At 32.9% G+C, this 14,426-nt stretch overlaps 1 protein-coding gene across 1 annotated transcript; it reads left to right on the top strand.

The window, feature by feature from the left end:
• The first annotated feature begins 4,157 nt into the window (after positions 1-4,157).
• On the top strand, positions 4,158-14,147 carry LOC127714316 (uncharacterized). The gene is made up of 6 exons (XM_052220377.1): positions 4,158-4,278; positions 5,234-5,516; positions 7,993-8,188; positions 9,142-9,252; positions 11,588-11,689; positions 13,092-14,147. Exons 2-6 carry the CDS (start codon positions 5,251-5,253, stop codon positions 13,827-13,829), a joined length of 1,413 nt encoding a protein of 470 aa, XP_052076337.1. The 5' UTR covers positions 4,158-4,278; positions 5,234-5,250; the 3' UTR covers positions 13,830-14,147.
• The last annotated feature ends 279 nt before the right edge of the window (positions 14,148-14,426 follow it).

The following is a 14,426-nucleotide window of genomic DNA, read 5'->3' as shown; positions in this document are numbered from 1 at the left end:
TTTTAAGTAATTTGTGGTAACGAAATCCCTGACTTCATAATTTACCAGTAATACATAGATAACGTCCATTAAAATCCAAAACGTCAAAACAGACACCGGCATAGCGAACGAGTTGTGATATATAAATACCGTAAGATGGTGCCAAAGGAACATCACCATCCAAAAAGGAAAATTAACAATAGGGAACGAAAAATCGTCCCTTTTGTCGTAAATTTTAATGTGGAGTTTCTCGTGTAAAACTGAAATATCTAAATCTAGGAAAGGACAGTTATACCGTTTACATTTGATTTATTTAAAGTAAGTTCTTTTCGGTAAATTTCGGCAGTATATTTAGAAAATTCTTTATTATTTAACGAAAAATTATCATCAAGATAACGGTAAGTGTTGTTAAATTTATCAATTAAATGCAATTTAGACGGTCTTTACTGAGTTTGGTCATAAAGTGTGATTCATATAACAATACAAAAACAAGTTTGCTATTAAAGGGGCGCAATTAGTGCCCATAGGAATGCCTACAACCTGTCGATAAACTTTGTTGCCGAAACGTACTTAAATATTAACCAGGAGAAAATTAACAGCTTCAATCATCTCATCGCACCTCCAGTTAGTATATCTCGCATATTTACCTTTCTCATTAGAGAAGAAGGCTTTAAATGAGTTGCAGCACATATATTTGCATTCAAATTCACCAAACGACCAGTTAATTAAATAGGAAAACTATGGATTGATAAGATTGTGTGGAAGTGTAGTGTTAAGTGTTTAAAAGTCAAGACTGTCAAGACTGTCAACAGAAACAAAAGCACGTAATTTATCTAAAACATCCAAATATTTTTTTACACTCCAAAAATAGTTAATTCCACTATTTTCTTATATTTTATTACAAAGTTAATGATAAGTTCTATGCTAGTAGTTAAGGAACTAGTTAAAATCTATGACAGATTAGTTGAAGAACACTTACTAGAGGCCGAGATGAAACGATATTTTACTGGGTTTTTTTTGTGTAGTTTAGGTAACCAATACATTGTAGGGACCTTCAAATGTTCAGAAGAGGCCTTAAGCTGTGTTGTTATGATAGTTTGTTTACTATATGACTCTCTGTGGAGCGCACGGACTTGAATGTAGATGAATTTAAAATTTCATTCTTAAGAACGTCCGTGCAGTATTTACGACATACATCCACCACATTGTTTGGTGCTTTGTCGGCTTGTACAAACACAAACCGCTTTGAAATTTCTTGAAGTTTATTTCTTATTCTAGAAATAGGCGTATTATGTACCCTTTTATTTCTTTCTGAATTATTTTCAAAATGTGATATTCGAATATCCACAACATTCACACATTCATTTAAATAAGAATCAAGAGATTTTTTATCAGATTTTCCTCGTTAAATTTACACAAATTTTTACAATACTAGGAAAGAGCGTCTTTTGTGACCAGACGACACTGTTCCCAATCTATTTTAGATGGAGGACGACATTTTGGTTCTTTTTAAAAAAAAGTTTTAACCCCTCTGTCTTGGAGGATATTGAGGTCCCCCGTAATAACATGGCCATAGGGATCATATCTAAACTTCGACGATTCACAGTTTCAAGTTTTCTACATTGACGTCTGATGTTACTGACGTATAATTAAAAATTAAACTTCTGCTGGGTTTTTTGTATGTGTACGAAATAATAGGTGGTTCTGTGATATCAAAATATGGACTACAACGTTTTGAATGGTAGAGTCATTAAATAAACTCGATAAGTTGATAAAATCAATACCTCTGTTAATATATTTAATTTCCAGAAAGTACCGTTTATGATCTTCAGGTTTATCGATACGCGGGAACAGCCAATGGTACAAAAAGCTGTAATTATACGCGAATATTCATAGAGTGGACCGAAGAAAGAGATTGTGTCACACATACAAGTCTGTTTAAACAGCCATACAAAAGAAAATGTCTGTCTAAATAGCTGCAGCTTATCACATGAATCATGTGTACATAACACATTTTCTGTGGCTTATAGCATACGAAGCAAGCTTAATTCGTATACTTTCCTACCAAATAATTTTTTCTCTCTTATTTATACTTTTTGCGCAATATTCTCTATCCGAATTTTTGTTTGCCCTTTATTCTGCGTGTTTACCCATTATTCTATATTCTGTAAACCACATCCAGACCTACCAGTAAGGCGAAAACCCGCCAAGGAACCACCATTTGATACAGAAATAGAAAAATAAGGAGATGTGGTATGATTGCCAATGAAACAACTATCCATCAAAGTTCAAATGAAGTGGATGTAAGCAATCATAGGCAACCGTAAGGCCTTCAACATAGAGAAAAATTCATACTGTATGGTAAATAAAATTGAGAATGGAAATGGGGAATATGTCAAAGAGACAACAACCCGCCCAAAGAGCAGAAAAAAGTATGTATGTTTTCTCATTCTGAATTCTTCTTGAAGAACAAAGCATTTAATTTAAAGGCAACTCTCAATCAGATTCCCTCCTCTTCTCCCTGTTCAAAATGTTTGAAAAGTTGGGAATCAATATTTCAAAAAAAAAAACAGCATAACACTCCCCTCTGAGTTAAATGAACGTTCCCTTACCAAGTTAAAACCAATGCAAACAAGCGTACTAGAAAAGGCTATCGAAGCTGCAGTGTTTTGGTCGTGAAATAATAACTATCTATCAAAAGAAAGTTAAACAGATTGAAGCAAACAACGCAATTTTACATACAAATTTTCAAGTTCTTTTATTTCTCTAGTATTGAAAATGTCATTAATAGTTATCAGCTAGATCGGGATGGGGGAGGGGCACTTACTATATGTGATGAGTAAACATTGGAAACGAAGTATTGATGTGTTTTACATCTAGATTGCTAATGAAAAAAAGAGGATATCTACAGATTTTTTTCAGCTATTCCGATACATTTTTTTTATTGTAGTAAGAAAGGCCACACACACACACACAGTTTGTTCGTAAAAGAGAATTGCAAGTCATAAGAAATAAAAGCAGTCTAATTGCATTCTCTTAATGTCACCTTACGCCTGGTAGACAGTCTTATCTGTCAAACTTGCTCGATTTAAAATCTGCATGGCTAAAATTCCGACATGTGTCAAAATTTCTCGCACGAACAAACTGTTCACCCGGGAATCAAGTTTTTGTATGGAATGAATATGAGCGAGACTCCCATTTGTCAAATGTGTTCATGTAAATCTGAGGAGTCCATGCATGGAACACTTCGTACTCGAATGTTCTAAATATACCTTAATACGAAACAAGTATTTTGTCAATATCAATGAGTACTCAAGTATACAAATTCACCGACTTTTGCTTCACAGAGTTACCGTCCTACGAAAAAAAATAAACATATTGCTCGGCGAACATTGTTTTCAACGTGATCCAATTGAAATGTTAGTAAATATGTGGACATTTTAATTAAAAAACTGTTGAGTGAAATGTACACTTACATGTCCTCGAGTTTAGAAAATTGAGCTTACTGTGATTTGCGTGTGCAATTAGATTGATGTGAACTTCAAATGTTGAGATTTTATCTTATAAAATGCTGTTATGTCTTTCACGAAAGATGACTTGCTTTAAAAGGTATCAATTTCTAACTCTGATATTGTGTTATGTATATTTAATTTCATTGTACATTATTCATTGTACAACGTATATGCTATTAGACGCATTTGTTGTTAACCTGCCTGTAAGTGACACCTTTGTATAGGGGTAGTTTTTAATAAATATATAGGTCTCTCATGTGGTATCAGCGATTGTCATGTTTATTTGTACAGGCGTTACATCTATTTAAATACAAATGTGAAGTATTCTATAAATAATATATATAATGTTTGAAAAAGGAAGTTTTAATTTTTTTTTACATGTTTCCTTCCTTTCTGTCTGCGAATCGCTAAAAATAAAGAATAAAACTATGATAACATGACAGCATTTGATTAAACATTATTGCACTTTTTTTATAGACGCTCGTACGATATACGTTGATTTCCCCCCTAAAAAACCCCTAACATCCCATTTTTATAACGCATTTCACGGTCTAATAACGGGAAAAAATCCACAAAGGACATTTTCAAAATCAAAACCTCAAGTGCAGTTTGTTTGGTAGTCAAAATGCTAAGTAAACTAAATTTAAATGATAAAAATACTTCCCCAAAGTTGTTACCTGTCATATAAAGTTAAATGAGTCACAATCGATCGAAACTCAAACATATACTTCCCGTATGACGTTGTAAAAAGCCTATTATTCTTCTCTAATGGATGTGCAATAAACAGGTAAGACATCTTCGTTTTAATTCATTTCACTGCTATATAAAACATTTGTTTTGAAAACAGAAAGTTAGGGAACAAACGCATTATTAATCTTTAAAAGATCTAGGAACCTTAATTATGTTCTTGTCGACTATACTTTTGAACCATTTTCATAGTTGACAAATACATGTACATGTATATACAGGCAGGTACTGAAAGTCTGTTGGGCTTCATATTCTACGTGTTGCATTCACATACAAAAAAAGCGCACACTTATAAGAGTCATACATGTATACGTAACAGCTGTTCTACCATTCTACCAAAACAGGGCACATCTTGGAGTATAAATGCACGTCGAACTACTCCATCCTCTCTCTTGACTTGCTACGATTCCCTTTCTTTTATTTCTTTCTTACTAATTTATATGTTTACCGAAAACTGCCATGATACTGAATGCCCCAGTATACCGATTGCAAGTGTCAATATAATGGCACTCTCTTAGTTATAGCAGTAAAATTGTAAAAGGGGTAAAATTGAAGAAAACAAATAAAATTAGGAAGGGACATGAAGCACAACATTTGCACTATGTCGATTCCTTGGTTCCACCGAATGTTATGCATAAGGGTTTGGATGGGGTTTACAGAATAGAGAATAATGGGGGGAAAAGTGCAGAATAAATATCTTTAAAAGTAAAAAGGGGAAAATAAATAAAGAAAAAAGTATAATGGGGTGCTAAAATATAAAAAAAAATGGGCAAAATGAATAAAGAATAGAGATGGAAAAAAAGGTTTAAATGATATTAGAAAAAAGAAATGACGGATCACCCATTCTGACCCTCAAACATACATCCTTTAACGGCTGCAAACAAATATCATTATTCAAAATTCACCTTGTGTGAACTACAAAACACGACGAGGAAACTTGATGACTAGACCATACGTAAACTAAATTGAAAATTTATTTTTCTATTCAATATCAGCTAGGTTCATCTATAAAATGACTGATCCTGACGATGCACATATCTACGAATGTGTGTCACATAAGAAAATGACGAAGAAAGAAAAGAAAGAAAAGAAGAAACACGACGAATCTCTTATCCGAGAGTTAAGACAACGATGTGATGAATTGAAAGTTCAGAATAGTTTAAAGCAAGACATCCTTGAACAAACAGACAAGAAAAATTCCAAATTGTTCGACGAAAATAAGAAATTGAAATATGATATTAAGATATTAGAACTAGGCAAAGATAAAGTCATGGCAAGGTATGATTTTTTTCTGAAAACAATTAATCAGATTCTATACAACTAGAATGTTAAAAATCAGGATATATATGATAGGAAGTTATAGGGTGAATGTCTCGGGATAATTAAACTGTTCCGTTTATGCATTCGATATAGGTTGTATTCATATTGTTCGCCTTTGAACGATAAGGGCATCTAGTATGTTCTTAGCTCACTAATAAATTTCCAATATAAAACTACAGGATACCGAAACTAGTTCGATATACTACAATCGCCGTTAGAAAAATACATTTTTCACCAGTAGTGCTCACAACCAAACGCTAGATAGAATAAAACGTGGAAGAGCAATCGATAAAAGTTTTAAAAGGTCACATAACGCCAGTGCACAATGGAGATAACATTTGATTAAAAACATGAAAAATTTTAAAATGTGACTTTGATATTGGCCTCTGAGTTTCTGGGTAGTCCTGGATTTGTATGAAGTATATATGCAACTGAACGATTAGCAAACAGCAATTAATTAATCTGATCTGGGCAATTCAAACGAACACAGTTCACACTCTAGTTCATCACATTACAATATTTAAGTTATCAAAAGTCAACCTATAGGACAATTAGTCAGTGTAGGAAAAATAAGTTAAGTAATAAATAACAACTTTTTATGAGAAGGCACTTTCTAGTTAAATTGTTGAAAGTCATAAAATTTCAACAAGTATTTAGCGGAAGCTACAAGTATATTTGTCTCGTTTTTAACTATCATCTTTTTGACACTATTATTTTGTTGAACTAGATGTACATATAAAATGTTCTGTGTGTGTTAAAAAGCATAATTAAAACAAACAATTCTAAGACTAGTATGTTTTTTTAATAGAATACTACCATCATGCTTTTTTCTCAGAATTACTGACGCCCGAATGTCGAATTACTAGTAAGTCCTTTGGTGGATAGTTGTCTCATTGGCAATCATATCACATTTCCTAATTTCTATAAAGTGTAAAAGAGAGAATTAGTTCTTATCACAACTTTTTGAAGTGTGCCTTAAAGTTTTTTAATTATGACAGTGGACTCTACTGAATACCAAAAAATGGTATCTAAATCAATATATTAATCTATACACATTTTCAACATTTGCAACCATATTAGATTTCTACCGATTCGTAAGTCAATATAGTCGTATTTACACTTTTGGTATTTAGCTATATTTCGCCTCCGAATGACCTTAGATCTATTCCGAATCACCTTTTGACGTCAGGCAACAATCTCTTTTTAATTGTGACGTCAAATGTTTTGAATTATGATGTCAAAGTTTACGGGAACCTGTGTGATTTTACGTAATGGCGGACAAATTTGCATACAAGTGTAAATACGTCTATTTAGTATCCTCCAAAAATATATTTTGACTACGTGACCCCAAATTAAGAAACAATTCATGGGGGCTTGAATTTATACTGATTTTACCACGTCAAAACGTTTCCTTGCTGTGATTGTTTTCGGTTTTACAATCGTGCATTTTCCCGTAAAATGCTTATATATATATATTCTTACGTCATCGTTCAGTGACTTCAGATAGATCATTCTTTAAAATATAAGACGTGGGAGTATGATAGGAACAGCCCTAATAATATATTCATATTTTACCACGGGTGTGTACTCAAAGCGTTTGAAGAACGTAATATTATAATTAAGAAATAGTTCATGGGGGCTTGAATTTATACTGATTTTAACACGGCAGAACGTTTTCTTGCTGTGATTGTTTTCGGTTTCACAATCGTGCATTTTCCCGTAAAATGCTTATTTTCTTACGTCATCGTTCAGTGACGTCAGATAGATCATTCATAAAAAACATAAGACGTGGGAGTATGATCGGAACAGCCCTAACAATATATTATATTTTACCACGGGTGTGTACTCAAAGCGTTTGAAGAACGTAATATTATAATTATAATTACACCTTATGTAAGAATCCTGGGTTTTGATTGGTTGATAGCCAGTGTATTTTTCACCAATTTACTGTTATCAAATGAATATCGTTCATTTTTTAACGCCGCCGGGGTATATGCAAAAAGGATATGCCTTATTTACCCTCTCTGCCGTGGTATTTGCCAAAAAAATACTCTATCCGACTGGACGCTTGTAACGTCACGATCATCAATGCGTTTTTGAACGTTAACATTCGGTGTAATTAAACAGATATAGCATGTTCTTGAGGGGTATTTGCGAAAAATACCAGTCTTGAGAATGAATTTCCCTCGCCTTACGGCTCGCGAAATTTAGCATTCTCTCGACTGGTATTTTTCGCAAATACCCCTCCTTAACATGATATATCTGTTCAAAATTATATTTTTGGGGGTCATATAGCCGTACACATCTGCATATTCGTATATTGAAACTCTATTCATTCAGAAGTCGCCATAAAATTGTAAATATTTTGCAAGGTTTTAAATTCGTAATAATATTTTAATTACACTGTCTAATATGAAATATAATTGTCGATCAGAATAAAAGAATTGGGTGGTCAGCAAAACCCAGATAAAAGACACATCTCATTGAACGACAGGAGTGATTTGATTGGTCAGAAATGGGATTATCTTTATCAACACGAATGGACTGCGGCTTATGAAGAACTGTGTAGTAAGGACAAGAAAGGAAAATGTCATAAAGGACCAGAAAGACATCTGATGGAAATAATTGAGGTACATTCTGATAACTGTATATCATTTTGTGTTATTTCATGTCACATGTGTCATATATCGTTATTAAATGTCGCATGTGTCATGTATCATTATGTGTCAATCATGTATCTTTATTTTTCAATCATGTATTGTTATTTAGTTAGAGTAGATATTTTTTTGTGGTATTTTTTAGTAATCAAATATTTATAGAAGTTATTTACGTAAAAAGATAGCAAACTAGCAAAGAAAAAAACTGTATAGCTAAATAGCTTAACACAGTATATAAATGTCCAATGACAGGGAATCGACAACACTTGAAAACAAGCAGTACATCATCTCCATAGGTCATGATGATGGGTTAAGCAGAAACAACGAAAGGCTTTCGTCATTTTATTTCGATCTAATATCATGTTAGAAGTTGAAGTAATATTCACACTTTTGTAATGATATTTGTGATTAATCTTGACATTTAAATGTTTTATCTCCAACCGAATTTTAAGAAAAAAAATGTAATGATTCTTCCTGACTATGTTAAAGCTCTTTTGTACATTTTACACATATGACGACTCATGTGTATAAAGCTGAAGAGGTAAATAAATATAATTTTAACCAAATTTTCTGCTTGCAAGTATATATCATAATGGTGCTCGATTTGTATTTTCAAAAACTATCGACCAAAACTTTAGAAAGCAAATATAGATGTGAAACATCTGGTCTTTAAACAAAATAGAATATGACAAAATTCAAAGTCATAAGCATATGTACCAAAATATATTGAACCTTAGTAAAATCCGTGTTTGTCATTAAAGAAAATGGTTTTTAGACATAAGATTATTATGAGTTTTGTATATGATTGAATAAGCTTGTATACATGTGTCCCGTGTATCATTTCATCAGTATATTTAGAAAAATCTCAAATGGTGCTCATGGCATGCAACAAACGCTTATGTCATCGGAATTACCTCTTATTTCAGTGGTGTTACCATAGATGTTCAGAACTTGCCAGAGATCAGACAGAGAAAATACAACCATTGTTGTCGGACATCACTCATCATCTGTATTTTCAACCATCTTCAAATAACAAAGTAAGTATACCAATATCTACATGTACACATCCATGAATATTTGCACCTGCATACGGAGTATATATCTCCCAGTTGATACGATATTCCAGGGCTTCTATTTCCTATCATGATTTCCTTGATAGAGGCTTGCAGCTCACAAGAAAGCTATTAAACCAAGAGTTCCAAGTGGTGAAGTTGAAGTCATCCCTTCGTAAGTTTTACGGACGCCATCACGAGTTGGTTGACCGTAATGGAATATCCGTTTCACAGAGGATAACGACTATATTGTTCCTAATGTCGCAACTACAATCCCGTACCCTTTTCCCGAATGTGATCTGCCGAATTAGACTTATTACGGGGTTTGTAATAACATGAGCAACATGACGGGTTCCACATGTAGAGGAGGATCTGCTTACCTTTCCGGAGCACCTGATATCACCACCAGGTTTTGTTGGGGTTCTTGTTGCTTAGTCTTTAGTTTTCTATGTTGTGTTTTGTGTACTATTGTTTGTCTATTGGTCTTTTTCTTTGTTAGCCATGACGTTGTCTGTTTATTTTCGACATATGAGTTTGAATGTCCCTCTGGTATCTTTCGCCCCTCTTTTACATTACTACCATTATTATTATTATTATTATTATTATTATTATTATTATTATTATTATTATATCTTCCGCTCCGGAGCACTTGAGATCACTCAAAGTTTTCGGTCGGTTTTAATTTTCTATGTTGGGTTGACTTGTTTTTTTCTCTTCTATTTCGTCGTCTTTCGTTGTTTACCATGATGATGTCGGTTTCTCGTCGACTTCTGAGTTTGAAATGTCCCCTTAGGAGGTGCAAATTGTTGAACTAAACAGTTTGAAAGATTGAAATAGTATGCTGTATTATAATATAAAATTGAGAATGGAAATGGGGAATATGTCAAAGACAACAACCCGACCAAAGAGCAGACAACAGCCGAAGGCCACCAATGGGTCTTCAATGCAGCGAGAAAATCCCGCACCCGGAGGTGGTCCTCAGCTGGCCCCTAAATAAAATTGTGTGCTAGTTCAGTGAAAATGGACGTCACACTAAACTCCAAAACATATAAATGAAGTTAGATTTAATAGCTAAAGTAAGAGATCAAACCAGTGTTATCTATGTAGAAATACAAAACAGAGCAAATAAAAATCACAATACAATTCACTTGTTTTTCGGCCGTACTTGTTTGTAATGTTTATTCCATTGTATGATTATCACAGTGAAAAAAAACTGTTTACACTAAAACACATATTTAAAAATAAATATGGTTGTTATTTAAAGATAACAATTACATCGTATATTTCTGCATCACCGCATGCATAGAAAACTTTAAGATGATAATGTATGTAAACACACCATACAACTTGCTAACTAAGCTCAACGACTACGATTTATATACTTAACCTTGTATACCAAAAATATCATAAGTTCGTTGAATATATATTTTATGTCTGAATAAATTCAACCTTAAAGTACTAACAGATTTTTAAAATTTAACGGGTGAAGTTTTTACACTTTAAATAGAATGTCTTACCCGGATACAGACTAGCATTTCGACAGTCATGTTTGACATCACTTTATGGTATAAACTTTGCTGATGTAATAAAATTCAGAATTTCATAGCTGGCTTTATCAATTATAGGATCTACTTGGGTTTTTTTTTGTGGATGAAGGGTAGAAATAAGAGTGCCGGTGTTGCAAAATCAGGATAAAAACTTAAATATAAAGATTTTGGCAACAAGGCGGACCGTTATGATATATGATCCTCCGTACAAAGTAATATTAAGTATGGGCATTACATTTTATTCTACAGCTGCAACTGTTTTTTTTTTGTTGCGTGTCGATCAGATGAGTTGTGTAAACCATTTTCAACTGACTTTAACAGATTGTTCTTTTGTAATGCTGTTACATCACTGTCCAGGGTAAGATTGAACGCTCAAAAATATTTTTTTATTCCCGTCACTTTCCTTATATAAGCCTGTTCCAAGATATTCGGTCTTTGTTGTTGTCTGCTGTCTGCCATATTTGTTATCAGTTTATCGTTTTTTTTTCATAAATCGCCCGGTTTGTTATCTTTTTTTAATTGTTTCCAATCTTGTTCATAGCGGTGCATTTTAATTATAGCTAGCTACACGATATGGGTTTTACCCATTGTTAAAAGCTTTACGACGAACTATGAAAGTAAAAATTGAGAATGAAAACGGGGTATGTGTCAAAGAAACAACAACCCGACCAAAGAAAAGAAAACAACACAAGGCCAACGATCGGTCTTCAACATAGCAAGAAAATCGTACATCATAATATATCCGGAAATCGTATACATTCTGTTCTTTATAGATCAAAGATACTAAGGAATGCGTGTCCAGTACCTTTGAAAACCTGGTCCGTCATATACGACGCTTTCAGTATGACACAGACATAGTTGAAAACATAAAACAGGTATTTATTAACTGTTTTCGTTAGACAACAATAAGATATCACCACAAAGAACTTTTTTCACATGCTGCATGTACGCATGTCAGTACTATATTTCTGTAAATATTCATTATTGTATTGTAATCCAGCAAGCTTAAACTGCACTAGTTTAAAAGGTGTATATTGTATATATTTATAGGTTATACATATGTGACTGTAAATAAAATACGGAAACATCACAACACATGTGAAGGACGTTTGATTTACAAAAAATCAAATCATTTGAATGGAAATAAATAATTCTTCCTTCGAAGTATTGTATCCCTTAACTTCCCTATAAAACAATAAAATTAGTTCGTAAATGAGAATTACAAAAGAAACGTAAAGGTTATCTTATATAAAAGACAGGATATACTTTGATTAGAAGAAAATCAAAACCAAGACTGCATTTTTTCGTATACATATATAATGTAAAAATCCTTATATGCAATGAATTATATGTTTCACTTGTACAAAATCACATGTCAATAAATTATAAAGCATATTAATATTATTTTCGTTTCGTCTGCAAATTTAAAGACTCTTAAGTGACGCTTGAATAAAAAAAGTTAACAGGCTTAAAAAAGTACACAGTTGAAAAGCGTTGAGGACACAAACTTCCTAATGAATGAGTAAGCCAAAGACAGAAAAAACCGCAAAAAATCTGCATGGAAGCATCTACTTATCTTTAACGAAAGACAGGATGCCAAGCTGAAAATAGTGTCAAATCGATATGTCAATAAATTACAAACAAAATCAAGACACGTGTATGTCATTAGAATCCAATTCTTCAAATGATATTTGAAAAAAAAACAATCAGATATGACATATGACAAGTAATGATGAATTTCCTTAGAACACTTAGGCACATGCAAATATGGCGGGATTAAACTAGTTGCGTTTAAATCTCAATCCTCCGACGCTTTTTAATGACAATATTACATTGACAAAACGTGCATATCTATAAATTAAAGAGAATATATAGAAATAGTACAGGGACAGCTTAAACAATGCAATTTTCAGTTATGTTGTTAAAGACAAATGTATTGCTTGATATTTTGCCTTCTGTTGAATTCAAAAACCAATTGTCGAGTCTCGGGAAATTTGAACATCCACCTGTAATAAGATTGTGCACCTCGTTTTAAAACTTGTAATGAAATCTTTACATTCTTCCTTGATTGCAATATGATTTTGGGTTGTTGAATTGCTTTCTTATTGACTGTTTAATTACATTTGCATTTTTTCGTCACAACACAGATAACATCAAATCCTTGTTTTGTTAAATTTGCACGTACAAAGAAATCAAACAAAGATGATTGTTATAATATGAAACTTAATATAGATTGACGTTAGTTAAAATTATAAAAACAAGCTTTTGTATTTTTAGAAATGCACAGACGAATACAAGTTACTACACAAAGAAGTTTTGAAAACAGAATTAAAGTTTGTTACAAATTGCTGTGAGCTCTGCTGGCTGATGAGATTGTCCGATCCTCCACTGGTTATAGAATATAAGAATTTGGAAGGAACCCCATTTGATGCATCAAAATTTACCAAATATAATATGGTTGGCAATAAAGTCGATCTAGTAGTATGGCCTGCGTTACTCGTTCACGATAAAGGACCTTATGTGAAAAAAGGCATTGTCAGAACGTATTCTGAAGTGGAAGATAGTATTTATGACTTTCCCCTTAAAATTCCAGCTGTTTTGATCAACGGAAAAACTCAAATTTTCAAAAACTCTGATCACACAGAAGTACCTTCGATTGACGTGGAAAACATACATTCTACGAAGCCATATCCAGCATCAAAAAGAAAGGACTACATGACAATGAAAAATCCAGAATGGCTAAGCTCAAGTGATCCCTTTTCTAGAGAAGAAACATCGACACCTAGCTGGATACATGTGAATCAAAGAAAAAACCCATTCGATACACATGATAGGCCAAATACACACCTACCTGACGAACCAAAAAAAGACTTATTTTCCAATCTCTCTAGAAGTGTAGAATATAACGGGTCAGTTGATGAGAATTTTAATCTTCGAACAAAGTATCCAAATAAAAAACATAAGCTGAAACCTCCAAAGGATGGACATTTTGTTTCTTATCTGAATACATTGTGACGTCTCGGTCAGTTCGTTTCCACCATTTTGATGTTCAATTAGAATGCATTTGTTTGCTTATGTATCTAGTACATTAGATGTAACTGCTTAACGATACTTAGACTAAATTTTTAATCGTTATTCATTTATTATTTTAAAGTGCAATAAATGACCCCATTCCTCACCACTAGAATATGAACCTTTAAATAAACTCAGTTTATATGGACGAGATATAAAAACGATTGTGTCTTTTATCTGGTCTTTAAATATTTCTGACATTAAGATATTTACAAAACAGAAACAGTGTCATTATCTAAAGTAAAAAGAACAAAATGCATACCAGATTTTTCCATATTAGATTGTAAGTACTCGACGTACATGGCTGCACATGCTACCATGACTATTCTCCTCCACAATTCATATATGTTAACGCAAATTCCCCCCAAAAATATTAACATATTGTCGAGTTCAAAGAGATCAAGATATGTTCTAAAGTAGATCAAAAGTTATCTTACTTCCTATACATTTCTAGGAATATGATTGTTTAAAAGCCACCTCGTGGAGACCGTGTATATTTCATATTAGGTTAGTAGGGTTCCATATTGGATTAGTAGGCGG

Source organism: Mytilus californianus, unplaced genomic scaffold, assembly GCF_021869535.1.
Source record: "Mytilus californianus isolate M0D057914Y unplaced genomic scaffold, xbMytCali1.0.p SCAF_9, whole genome shotgun sequence".
Classification (NCBI taxonomy): domain Eukaryota; kingdom Metazoa; phylum Mollusca; class Bivalvia; order Mytilida; family Mytilidae; genus Mytilus; species Mytilus californianus.
The sequence above is the reverse complement of the archived record's forward strand: the minus strand, read 5'-3'. Positions and strand labels throughout refer to the sequence as shown.

Coding starts and splice junctions, on each gene's coding strand:
- LOC127714316 (XM_052220377.1), top strand. CDS start 5,251: ATGACTGATCCTGACGATGCACATATCTACGAATGTGTGTCACATAAG. Junction 9,253..11,587: donor AACCATCTTCAAATAACAAA/GTAAGTATACCA, acceptor TGTTCTTTATAG/ATCAAAGATACTAAGGAATG. Junction 11,690..13,091: donor TAGTTGAAAACATAAAACAG/GTATTTATTAAC, acceptor TTGTATTTTTAG/AAATGCACAGACGAATACAA.